At 50.1% G+C, this 12,910-nt stretch overlaps 1 protein-coding gene across 4 annotated transcripts in view; it reads right to left on the minus strand.

Annotated features, from left to right (window-relative positions):
- The window catches only part of EPHB2 (EPH receptor B2), a 203,393-nt gene that overhangs the window by 5,923 nt on the left and 184,560 nt on the right, over nucleotides 1-12,910 (minus strand). For 2 of the 4 annotated variants that reach the window (XM_054448539.2, XM_054448520.2), the window contains exons 9-12: nucleotides 12,556-12,620; nucleotides 2,533-2,655; nucleotides 1,686-1,933; nucleotides 477-692 (exon numbers count right to left, since the gene is read on the minus strand). In XM_054448539.2, coding sequence (XP_054304514.1) covers nucleotides 477-692; nucleotides 1,686-1,933; nucleotides 2,533-2,655; nucleotides 12,556-12,620 — 652 coding nt within the window. Of the gene's footprint in view, nucleotides 1-476; nucleotides 693-1,685; nucleotides 1,934-2,532; nucleotides 2,656-12,555; nucleotides 12,624-12,910 lie in introns of all 4 variants that reach the window. The other 2 variants (XM_054448531.2, XM_054448510.2) reach the window with 1 other exon arrangement.

Below are 12,910 nucleotides of genomic sequence, written 5' to 3' on the forward strand. Positions count from 1 at the left end.
TCAACAACCTTCATCAACCCTTGCTGCTTTCAGGAGAGAGTCCTGAACCTGGGCATTCCAGGAGCTCCAAGGTCCAGCCCTGTCTACCTCTCCAGCATTACTGCTCACTACCACTGCCCCTACAGCCTGTATTCCAGTCACATGACTTTGCCATGAGAACGTGGCATCTGACAAGCACTTCCGGGCCCTTCCGCTCTCAGCTCAGATATCAACCTCTCTAGCAAGCCTTCCTCTGCCTCCAAGACTGGCTGTCCTGGCTTACAGCCCTGTCACTCCACGTGGCTCTGCACATTTGTTCCCCACCAGTGTGGGAATTGCAAGAGGGCAGGAGCTGTGGTTCCTGTCTCCCTGTCTCCAGGGCCCAGGACACTGCTTGGCCCAACTGGGCGTTAGTGAAAGTGTCTTGCAGGGAGAGATGGACACTCATGCCCTCTTCTCTGGCTCTGTGACTGCGGTGTTCCCTGCCTCCATCTTACCAGGGCGCTGGTGTAGGTGGGGTCTGAGGTATCGTCCTCTAGAAAGCGTGAGAGCCCAAAGTCTGACACCTTGCAGACTAGGTTGCTGTTGACGAGGATGTTGCGGGCAGCCAGGTCACGGTGAACATAGTTCATGTCTGCCAGGTACTTCATGCCGGCTGCGATGCCCCGAAGCATGCCCACCAGTTGGATGACTGTGAACTGCCCATCGTTTTGCTTTGGGAGAAGTGGGGAAAACACAGAGTAAACAGAAGAGCAGGCATGAGAGCTCTGCATCATCCTCACAATGGGAAACCAGAGCAGGGCCCTGCCAGCCTGGCTCTGGGCTCCCCTGGGGAAGGACTCAGATGCTTTGGAACCCCGGAGAGGCCCATCAGAGGCCAACTTCAGGGTGGTGGTGAGAACACAGGCTTTGAAGCAGACACGCTTGGTTTGACTCTGGCTTTGTTCCTTCTTGGCTGTGCAACCTTGGACATGTGACCTAACATCTCTGAGTCTCAGTTTCCTCGTCTGTGTGTTAAATAGGCCTAAATCACACCCATCTCCCAGGGCTATTCTGGGTTATGCAAGAAGGTGTATGGAAGGTGCCTGGCACATGTTAGTGCTTCACAAATATTTACTGAATGGCAGCTGGTCCACTGGCCTGCTTCTGATGCCCAGTCTGGTGCTTTGTCTGGTTGGTTGACTTGGTCTCCTGGGAGGCCTTGACACTTTCCTCTGTTGGCCTTGTGCTCTGAACTCCTCCCACCAGCCTATAGAGCTTTGGAGAATCCAAAATCTGGTGAAAACCTGGATGAGAGGTCAAGACACTTGGTTCCAGTCCAGGCCTCATCTTGACCCTCTGGGTGACTCTGGGCAAATCCTACCTCTCTTTGAGGCTGTTTTCTCCTGTGCATAATGAGAAGGCTGGCTAAGAGCAGGAATGGAAACAGATTTCAGATGTGTGCCAACTCTGATCAACTGATTGTGGCTTCCTGGGGAACCATACTGGGAAGAATTCTGGGACTGCTTCTGGGCTTAGTGGATGAGAGTGCTGGGATTGATTAGCAGTGCCTGCCATGGGTAAGGGAATGGAAAGTGACAGCCTGCAAGACATTCCTGACCTAGAGCTTTTCCAAGACCCCTTCAGGCTCTGACAGTATGAAGCTATGTCCATCATTCCTTTTCCTGCCCCATTCATGTACCCCTGGCCCTCTTGGCTTCCCCTACCCGGAGAAAGGAGTCCAGGGAGCCATTCTCCATGAACTCGGTGATGATCATCACAGGTGTGCTCTTGGTCACAACACCCTCCAGGTGGATGACGTTGGGATGGTCGAACTGGCCCATGATGGAGGCTTCGCTCAGGAAGTCCCGGCGCTGCTTCTCCGTGTAGCCCGACTTGAGCGTCTTGATAGCCACAAAGATCTCTCTCTTGCCTGGCAGCTTCAGGTGGCCACTGCAGACCTCGCCAAACTCCCCTGAGACAGAAACACCAAGACAGACAGGATGTCACTTGCCAGGTGGAAGGGCCACCTCCCTGTTCCCTGTCACGTCCACTCATGGGGCCTGCAGGTACATTTTCTTCTCAATGGCCCACTCATCCTTGCAGACACAGAACCCTTCAAGAATGTCAGGGGTCCAGAAAAGTCCCAGCCACCTCTGGGAGAGGACGGTAAATTCCTCATGGTTGTTCTCTGGTTGTTCCTGGCTGGGCATGGGGGTGAGGGTGCAGGGGAACCTGAGAGATGGGGAAAGGCACTGGGATACATGGGGGGAGGAAGGAAAAGCACTGGACCAAGAGTCCAGAGAACTGGTCTCCAGACCCAGCTCAATCTCTGACTCACTGTGCATGTCCCTTCCCAGCCCTGTGCCTCAGTTTCCTCTTTTGTCAGTGAGGTGGTTTTACTGGATGACCTTTGAGGGCCCTTCTTTCATGGTCATTCTGAACCTTCAGGCCTTGGGGGGTCCTTTGAGGTGCCTGTCCCACACCCTACCTTCTGCCCCAAGGGTATACATTGGGGTGGTCTCGCTACCCATGGCTAAGGTCATAGTACATGTGAGGGTACCAGCCACCTACCTGCTCCGATCACCTGCTCAATTTTGACACAGGAGATGTCAATTTCCTTGGCAAACTCCCGCACTGCCTCATTGGGGTCCTCGTAGGTGAAAGGATCGATGTAGATCTTCATGCCTGGGGTCACTGGGGGACAAGACCAGGCTCTGTCATATGGACTGACTCAAGATGCACACAAGAAGGAAAAGCGGGAGCCAGTCCCTCCATGGAGGGAAATCCACTCCCATGTGGCCCCCATAAGAACTGGGCAACTCCCTGCAGGTCATTTGACCTCTCTGGGTCTTACTGAGCAGATGGGCGTGAACCGAGTAGGAGGTGAGGGGAACAGAGACCAGCAGGGGTGGCAGATAGGTCTTAGCTCTTGTTCCAACTCTCATTGATCAACAGTGGTTTTCTGGAGCAGCTGAGACTGGCAGGACTGATAAGCAATGTCTGGTATGGGTGTGGGCACAGAAGGATAAACGGATCGATAGGTGATAGAGAATCAAGGGGTGCAAAGTAAACAAAGAGGGGGGCAAAAAGGAAGGGAGCGAACTGGAACTAAAATACAGAAAGAGCAGGCAATAGACCATGTTGTCTTTGGGGTTCTGCTAAGGAGAGCTCCTCCTTATCTCTCCAGGCCTAATTCAAGACTCCTCTTCCCCCAGGGTCCCTTTCTAGCTGCCCAGCCCTCCCAAATGGGCCCCTAGAGCCTTGAGGGGCCACCCCACTCACCAGGGACTTAGTGTCCACAGCTGCTGGGCCACCTCCCAGGTCCTCCTCTAGCCAAGTCTTAACCCCTTCTGGATCCCTGATTTTCTGGTAATCAGCATGAAGCTAGACATGGGGCATTTGATTCCTGACCTGATGCATATTTTAAATTTATTCTTATTTTTTGTTCTCCCTCTCTTCTGTCCCACAGTTATTTTTTTATGCACTAAGAGAAGAAGGTAACCTGGATGTCAAAGACCCAATTCTGAACAGCCAGCACTGAGTCAGCAAAATGCTTTGAAAGAAGGGAAGGATGACCCATCCATCTTCCACCTCCCAGATAGACAGCTGCTCTTCCAACACCCAGACCTCCCGGTCCTCCCCGAGCCCAGGCTTTCCTCTGGCTCTTCCAGCATCCTGCTTACATTCTCCTGCCACTCCAGGAGCTGCAACTTTGGAGGTAGGAGTTCTAGGAGTTGGGAGTTGAAATCCTTGGGTCACCATAAGGCTTGGCTGGTTGGTGCGTGAGGCCATCAACCCTGCTCAGCTGTGTGACCTTGGACATATGAGTTGACCACTCTCAGCCTCTATTTTAGACATTCCAGGAATCTAGGCATTAGAGCATGTAATATAGGGGTTGGCGAATTGGCTTACAGCCTATTTTGTAAATAAAGTATTATTGGAACACAACCATGCTCATTCCTTTGCCTGTGGCTGTTATTAAGCTATGACAGTAGAGTTGGGTAGTTACAAGAGAGACCCATAAGGCCTAAAATATTTACTATCTGTTCCCTTACAGAAAAATTTGCCAACCGCTGCTCTAACACATTAGCTTTATTTGGGATTATTTGTGTGGGTATTTGTTTAACCCCTGAGGTCAGGGTTTCTTAATTTGGGCCTGTGAGCTACTTAGCAGTCCTAAGTATGAGCAGTAGGAGGTCTGGTAACCTCCTGAGATGGGATGCATTTATTATGATTGTCCTTTTCTATTCAAAAAGTAATTCATGCTGCTTCTAAAGTCCAGAAGTTATGGAGGTAAATATTGTCAAAAATAAAAGTTCTCAAAAAATCCATCCTTGAGTATAGACCTCTGGATTTTTTTTAATTAATTTTTTTTTTTTTGAGACAGGGTCTTGCTCTGTCACCCAGGCTGGAGTGCAGTGGCACGATCTCAGCTCACTGCAACCTCCGCCTCCTGGGTTCAAGTGATTCTCCCACCTTAACCTCCCAAGTAGTTGGGACTACAGCCATGTGCCACAACACTCAGCTTATTTTTTTATTTTTAATAGAGTTTTAATAGGTTTTGCCATGTTGGCCAGGCTGGTCTCTAACTCCTGACCTCAAGTGATCCACCTGCCTCGGCCTCCCGAAGTGCTGGGATTATAGGCATGAGCCACCGCACCTGGCCTGACCTCTGGACTTTTAATAATTTTATACATGTATATGTTTTTCTGGCCATAGGCTCCAAAACTTTCAGCAGAGTCTCCCAGGAATCTGAGGCCCCCAAAGAGGTTAAGAACCACCATCCAAGACTGCGAGTGCCTGGGAGGAGGAAATGGACACACGTTTTTTTTCTGATTTCTCCCTCCCCTGGCACACTGCATAAAGCTCTGCACACAGAAGACACTCAATGTCTGTAGGGCTGAGCGGAATCCAAATGACACAGACAGAATCATAATAGCAGCTGTCACTTACTGAGCCCTTTGTGCCCAACACCATGCCAGGCTCTTTATATGCCTTATCTCCTCCATTCAAAAACTCTTAGGAAAGGACCATTATCCCCATTTCACACATAAGGAAACTGTGGCTCTGAGAAGCTAAGTCATCTGGCCAAGGCCACAGAGCTAGCAAATGGCACAGCCAGGATTTGAACCCAGGTCTGTCAGACTTCAGCCTGGGGCCAGTACCCCTAATCACCATGTTCACTGCCTCCTGGATGAAATACAACCAGAATCTGGTCCATGTCTCCTTCTGGAGTATTCCGCCATGACCACCTCCTTCCCCATCAGCCTTCTCAGAGCCAGGGCATCGGCTCCCTGGGGATGCTCTCTTGCTTGCTCAGACTCAATGCACGCCCTGTGGTTCTTGACAACTGGCTTTCAGCCTCCCTCCCAACAGCACTCGGGGAGGCCCTTTCTGATGGGGATAGAGGACAGGAATGGGTTGACTCAGGGAGGTAAGGGGAAGCACAGCAGCTCAAACCCTCCTTGGTCACCTCCACTGCCAGGCAACTGGATGCCATCGTCATGCTGTGGCCAGCAGCACTGGTCAGGAGGGCCTCTGCTGCTTGCAGGACAAAGGTGCATGTCCCTGCCTGGCATTCCCAGCTCTCCATGGATTGGCCTCACTTCCAGCTCCCCGCTCCCTAGATGCCTGCTCACAGGACTTATTGACCCTGGGGTTTCAGACACACTTAATTATTTCCTGCCTCCATGCTTTTGTTCATGTTGTGCTCTCTACCTGGGGCACCCTCTCCTCTTTCTTTTTGTGACCAGATCAAATGCCATCCCCTCTGTGAAGACTGCCTGGATTGCTCCAGGGGAGACCTGTACCCTCTCCTCAGGCTCCCACAGTCCTGAGTCCACACCCACTCTTATGATCTTGATGTCTGTATGGCTTTTCTACCTTGTACCAGGGTTCCCAGATACGCATGTCCACAGCCCCCTGACACTCCTTTCTGGAACACTCTGCTGCCCGTGAGGGCTTAGTTTACCCTTTTCCCCAAGAAGACCAAGGCTGTGTCTGTCTTGTTCATGCTGAATCCCAGGGCCTGGCACACAGTGGGTGCCCAATAAGTGCTTATTGAACACATAATAGCATTATTACGTGTCTTGAATGTCTTTGAGAATTTGATGAAAATTATGAATCTGCTCCTTGGAAAAGTATTCCTGTGTGTGTATGCTCCCATATTTCACATATAATTTTGGGGTATTGGAAGATCTAGGGGTCTTTAGACCCCAAGCTATAAGCCCTTGCTTTAGAATCTTGGCTCTGGACTACTTATGTGAAAGTGGTATACAGTAGATGCTTAGTAAACACATTGAATATACATTCAGCGTAGATTTACTGGGTGCCAGGCCTTGTTCTAGGCACTTTATAGTTTTTGATCCAATTAATCCTCCTAACAACCCTACCAGGTAAGTGCAATCATTAGGCTGATACCTTATGAAACTGTCCATATTTAACTCTTTCTGACCTACAAAAATAGCAATTTCATTTGGTACAATCACATATGATGCCTGTTTTTCAGATGAGGAAATTGGCATAAGAAAGGTTAAATGAGTTGGACACTGTGGCTCAAGCCCATAATCCCAGCCCTTTGGGAGGCTGAGGCAGGAGGATTGCCTGAACGCAGAAGTTCGAGACCAGCCTGGGTAACATGGCAGAAACCCATCTCTACGAAAAATAAATAAGTTAGCAAGGCATGGCGGTGCAGGCTTGTGATCCCAGCTACCTGGGAGGCTGAGGCAGGAGGATTGCTTGAGCCCAGGAGGTAGAGGCTGCAGTGAGCCGTGTTTGTGCCACTGCACTCCAGTGTGGTGACAAAGTGAGACGCTGTTACACACACACACACACACACACACACACACGAAGTTAAATGACATCAACACAGCTAATGGCAGAAGTGGGGTTTGAACCCAGGCCGGCTACAGAGTCTCCACTTGTAACCCTCAGGCTGCCAGTTTCTTCCAGGTGCTTCCCCAGTCTGTCTCTTGGAATAATAGAAGGTGAGTGAGTGCCTGGTGGCCAGAGCCTCCAACAAGCCTGGCTCTCAGAAGGGGCACTTGCTGAACCGAGGTCGGGTGAGGACCTCTGCAGGCAAAGGCTACAGAAAATCCTGGGCTGCTCTTTGGATGACTTATGGCTGTCAGCCATTGGCTGTTGCTCTGCCCTCAAATGCAAAATTCACGATGAGGGAAGAGGAACCAGTGTATAGAGTTCTGGGTCTGAATTCTGGCACAGCTGCTAATTCTGGTCACAAATCAGCTCCTTTGTGAGTTTGAAGCCAGGATCAACCACTGTGTTGATCCAGCTGTGTGCCCTTGGGCAAGTTACTTAACCTCTGTGTCTCACTTTTTTCACCTACCTGATGGGTATAATGAACAATACCTACCTCCTAAGGGGGTTGCAAGATTAAATGAGAGTATCTTTTTAAAGGGCTCAGCACAGTAGTTGGCAAAAGGAAAGTGCTGAATAATTGTAAACTGTTGCAAAGAAGAGCTGGCTATTATTAAATATTATTCCAAAGCACTTTAACATCCCTTAATTCATTTAATCCTCACAATTCTGTGACAAAAGTATCATTCTTGCTACTTCCCATATAAAGATGTCAAGGCTCAGAGAGGTTTGATGGCTTCCCCGAGGTCACCCAGCTGGCCAGTGGCAGAATAGGGATGAGAAACCAGGTCAGTCCCTCTGGCTCCACATCCAGGCATCACAGACCTTGGTACTCACTCAGCACCTGCTGAATGATGGAAACCATGGGGCCGTGTGGGTGATTACAGACCAGTCACATGGATCTCTGGGCCTCAGCTTCCTCCTCTGTCCTGACCACGCAGGGTGGCTGGGTGGATGTGGGATCACAGGGCTGGCAGTGCTTTGAACAGAACAAAGTTCTGCTCGGATCTAACGATAGAGCTTAGGATGCAGGGAGGGGGATCTTAGGCCTTAAAATGTGCTGATCTAGGAACAAACCCTGGGGTCTATTTTAAAAATAGACCTCACCTGTTTCCTTATTACTGACTCACGCACCACGTAGCGATGCTCCCCAGTGGCTCCAGGCAACGGAGCATGGGAGCCTATCCCATTCCAGCTCAGTAGAATGGAGCCAGCACAAGATGCCAGCTCTGCAGCCAGACAGCTGGAGTTCATACCCCTGCTCCATCCCTGAGCAGCTGTGCAACCTCTGTGCCTCAGTTTCCCCATATTCAAAGTGAGAAATTATAAGGATCAAATGAATAAATATATGTAAAGCATTGAAACAATTCTTGGCACACAGAATGCACGCAGTACGTCTAGCCACATCTATGATCATGATTTCATTCCTTGGGGCAATAAGAGGGGATGACATAATTTATAATCTTTCTTTTTCTTTTTTTTGTTTGAGGAGTCTTGCTCTGTTCCCCAGGCTGGAGTGCAGTGACGTGATCTCGGCTCACTGCAACCTTCGCCTCCCAGGTTCAAGCAATTCTTCTGCCTCAGCCTCCTGAGTAGTTGGGATTATAGGCACCCGCCACCATGCCCGGCTAATTTTTGTATTTTTAATAGAGATGGGTTTTAGCATGTTGGCCACACTGGTCTCGAACTCTTGACTTCAGGTGATCCACCCACCTTGGCCTCCCAAAGTGCTGGGATTACAGGCGTGAGCCACTGTGCCCGGCCAAAGATATCTTAGATTCCTATGTCCTAGTACCTCTGTGTAATCTTATTTGGAAATAGAATCTTTGTTTTTTTTTTTTTGAGACAGGGTCTTGCTCTGTCACCCAGGCTGGGGTGCAGTGGTGCGATCTTGGTGCACTGCAAACCTCCGCCTCCTGGGTTCAAGTGATTCTCCTGCCTCACTCAGCCTCCTGAGTAGCTGGGATTACAGGCGTGCACCACCACACCCAGCTAATTTTTGTATTTTTAGTAGAGACGGGGTTTTACCATGTTGGCCAGGCTGGTCTTGAATTCCTGACCTCAGGTGATCCACCCGCCTTGGCCTCCCAAAGTGCTGGGATTACAGGCGTGAGCTACTGCACCCGGCCTTATTTTTCATTTTTCTTGGGACAGGGTCTCACTCTGTCACCCAGGCTGGAGTGCAGTGGTGAGATCATGGTTCACTGCAGCCTTGACCTCCTGGGCTTGAATGATCTCACCTCAGCCTCCTGACTAGCTTGGAACTACAGGTGTGTGCCACCATGCCTGGCTAATTTTTACATTTTTTGTAGATATGGGGTTTTGCTATGTTGCCCAGGCTGGTCTCGAACTCCTGGACTCAAGTGATCCTCCCGCCTCAGCCTCCCAAAGTGCTGGGATTACAGGCATGAACCATGGCACCTGGCCTATGACCTTTATTTTTAATGTACAGGTGACTTTTATTTCTGTGTAGTTAAATGTGTCCATCTTTTTCTTAGGAGTTATCAATTGCTTTCATGTTTAGAAGGTCCTTTTCTATTTCTGTATTGGTTAACAGTTGCCTAAATTATCTTCTGGAAATTTTAATGGCTTAACTATTTTTACATATATGCCCCAAACTATTTTTTTTTTTTTTTTTTTTTTTGAGATGGAGTTTCACTCTTGTTGCCTAGGCTGGAGTGCAATGGCATGATCTCGGCTCACTGCAACCTTCACCTCCTGGGTTCAAGGGATTCTCCTGCCTCAGCCTCTGAAGTAGCTGGGATTACAGGCACACACCACCACGCCAGGCTAATTTTCTATTTTTAGTAGAGATGGGGTTTCACCATGTTGGTAGGGCTGGTCTTGAACTCCCGACCTCAGGTGATCCGCCCATCTTGGCCTCCCAAAGTGCTAGGATTATAGGGATAAGCCACCCCGCCTGGCCCCAAACTATTTTTTTTTTTTTTTGAGACGGCATTTTGCACTTGCTGCCCAGGCTGGAGTGCAATGGCGTGATCTCGGCTCACCACAATCTCTGCCTCCCGGGTTCAAGTGATTCTCCTGCCTCAGCCTCCTGAGTGGCTGGGATTACAGGCACGCACCACCACACCCGGCTAATTTTGTATTTTTAGTAGAGACGGGGTTTCTCCATGTTGGTCAGGCTGGTCTTGAACTCCCGACCTCGGCCTCCTAAAGTGTTGGGATTACCGGCGTGAGCCACTGTGCCTGGCCAGCCCCAAACTATTTTTAAGCCCAGGAACTTTTACTTCAAATCATGTCTTACCCAGAGGCTTCGTACCTGGAGCTCCTAGACTGCTCATTCTTACGTACCCACATCCAATCCTGCAGCAAATCTAGTGGCTCTGCTTTTGAAATATGTCAGAATCCAACCACTTCCCACTACCTTCTCCCTGCCACTCGGTCTGGCCACCATCATGTCTTCTCTGTATTCTTCCAACAGCCGCCCCACTGGTCTCCCTGCATCAGCCCCTTTGGTCCATTCTCCAGACAGCAGCCAGAGAAGTCCCGCCAAGGCCGTAACTTGGAGCATGTCATCCCTCTGCTCAGAACCTTCCAGCAGCTCCCCATTTCACTCAAGGAAAAGCCAAGGCTTTGCTGAGCCTGATGAGAATCTGCACGTTGGACTCCCTCAAAGCTTCCATTTCTCTCTTTGCTCTGCTCCAGTCACACTGGCCTCTGCTGTTCCTGAAACCTGCCAGGAAGCTCCAGCCTCAGGACCTTTGCATTGGCTATTCCCTCTTCCTGGAATGCTTTTCCATCAGATACCTCTGAGCAGCTCACTCCCCCAGCTCCTTTGTATCTTTGTGCAAATAAAACCCTGTCAGTGAGGCCAACCCAAGCTGTCCTATTTGAAAACACCACCCTGATATCCACAACTGTCAGTCCATTACTGTTCCACTTTGTCTTTTTCCTATAGCACTTTCATCTTCAAATATACCATACACTTCTGCATTTATGACATGTATTTTTCTTTTCTTTCTTTTCTTTTTTTTTTTTGTTTTTTTTTGAGACTGGGTCTTGCTCTGTCACCCAGGCTGGACTGCAGTGGTGCGATCTGGGCTCACTGCAACCTCAGCTCACTGCAACCTCCGCCTCCTGGGCTTAAGCTATTCTCCCACCTCAACCTCCCAAGTAGCTGTAACTACAGACGTACACCATCACACCCAGCTAATTTTTGTACTTTTTTTGGTAGAGACAGGCTTTCATCATGCTTCCCAGGCTGGTCTTGAACTCCTGTGTTCAAGCGATCCACCTGCCTTGGCATCCCAAAGTGGTGGGATTACAGGCGTGAGCCACTGTGCCTGGCTTTATATGTTTTTTATTTATTTTTTTATGTTGAGACAGAGTCTTGCTCTGTCACCCAGGCTGGAGTGCAGTGGCACGATCTCTGCTCACTGCAACCTCTGCCTCCCGGGTTCAGGCAATTTACCTGCCTCAGCTTCCTGAGTAGCTGGGATTACAGGCACACACCACCATGCCTGGCTAAATTTTGTATTTTTAGTAGAGACAGCATTTCTCCATGTTGGCAAGGCTGGTCTCAAACTCCTGGCCTCAAGTGATCTGCCTGCCTCAGCCTCCCAAAGTGCTGGGATTACAGGTGTGAGCTACTGTGCCTGGCCTTATGACATGTATTTTTTTTTATTCCATGTGCCTCCCAATAGAATGCAAGTTTTTCAAAGGCCTGGATATTTGCTTTGGTTACTCGGGGATCCCCAGCACCTAGAACGGTGCCTGGCATATGTGGTAGGCCCGCAACAGATGTGTGACAAGGGCAGGGATGTGATGATGGGCCTCTCTACCCAGAGGCAGCCACCTGAGGAACCTCAGGGCATCCCACTGAGTACAGTTTGAGAATGAATGTTGGACCCCTTTAGAACTCCTTTTTGCTGAGTGAGCTGAAGTAAGGACTAAGCTTCTTGCTCTCCCCTGACTCCCTGATTACTGGTTCTGCCCAGGTCAAGTGGAGAGAGGAAGCTGTGGTCTACTTTTCTCTCCAGCCCTTCAGGAGGGCATATCTGTGTGTGTGGCACATACATTCTCAGCCCTGGCCTGATGTAGGATGGGACAGTGGGAGAAATGAGGGCACTGGGTAAGGGGAAGAGGCCACCAGAGGAGTCACTGGGGAAGAACAGGGGTCTGGAGGCACAGAGTGAGAGGAAGAGAAAGAAGAAGGGACTCCTGCTGCTTTTCTCACCTCCTGGGCCAGAGCCCAGGGTCCTCATCATCTCATTTATTACATTTGATTCATTTATTTATTCTGCAAATATGTCTAGTGCCTACTATGTGCTGGGCACCACGCTGGTGCTGGGGAGACATAGTAAATGTCAGACACAATTCCAGGTCTCCAGCGGACCCCACTATCATGGTGGCGAGATAAGAAACAGCCACCTCAATGCAGCCTGAGAGCACAGATGTGGCCCCTGAACCCAGGATGGGGTGGGGTCAGGGAAGGCTGCTTGGTGGAGTCTGTGTATGGTAAGGCCTGAGGGATGAGTAAGAGCTACATGGGTAAAGGGAAAGGGGGAGAGCGCTTGAGGCAGAGGGAACTGCACTTGCAAAGGCCTAGAGGTGAGAGTGAACTTAGCGCAACCAGGCAACCACTTGACATTGTCTGCCTGCAGCATGGCAGAAGGAGGTCAAAGATGGCTTAAGAGGTCACTGGGGAACTGACAGTGAAGGGCCCAAGGGTTCCAGCCCGCTGGGGTGTGTACATACTGTGGCCACTGGTGTAGTGTTGCAGCTTGTCAGTATACTCCGAGTCGGCACGCTCAAACCCCCGTCTTCTGGAACAAGAGCAAAGGGCTGGAGCCACCTGGAGGCGCCCAGGGAGCTGGGAGCCACAGTAGGTGATAGGGAGAGGGTGGGCAGGCCCTAGAAGCCCCTTCTGGCCCCATTTGTCCCTTCCCACTCCTCCCATCTCAAGTCCAGGTTCACGCTTTCCCCAGTTCCCCCTCCAGCCAAGCCCCCTTCAAAAAGTAGTCATCTTCCAGCCACGGCTTCTGGCCCCAGAAACCCCAGGGACTTCTGTCCACCTGAATTTATGGTTCAGTCTATTCTGAAATGGGGAACT

This window comes from Pongo pygmaeus, chromosome 1, assembly GCF_028885625.2.
Source record: "Pongo pygmaeus isolate AG05252 chromosome 1, NHGRI_mPonPyg2-v2.0_pri, whole genome shotgun sequence".
In the NCBI taxonomy this organism is placed as follows: domain Eukaryota; kingdom Metazoa; phylum Chordata; class Mammalia; order Primates; family Hominidae; genus Pongo; species Pongo pygmaeus.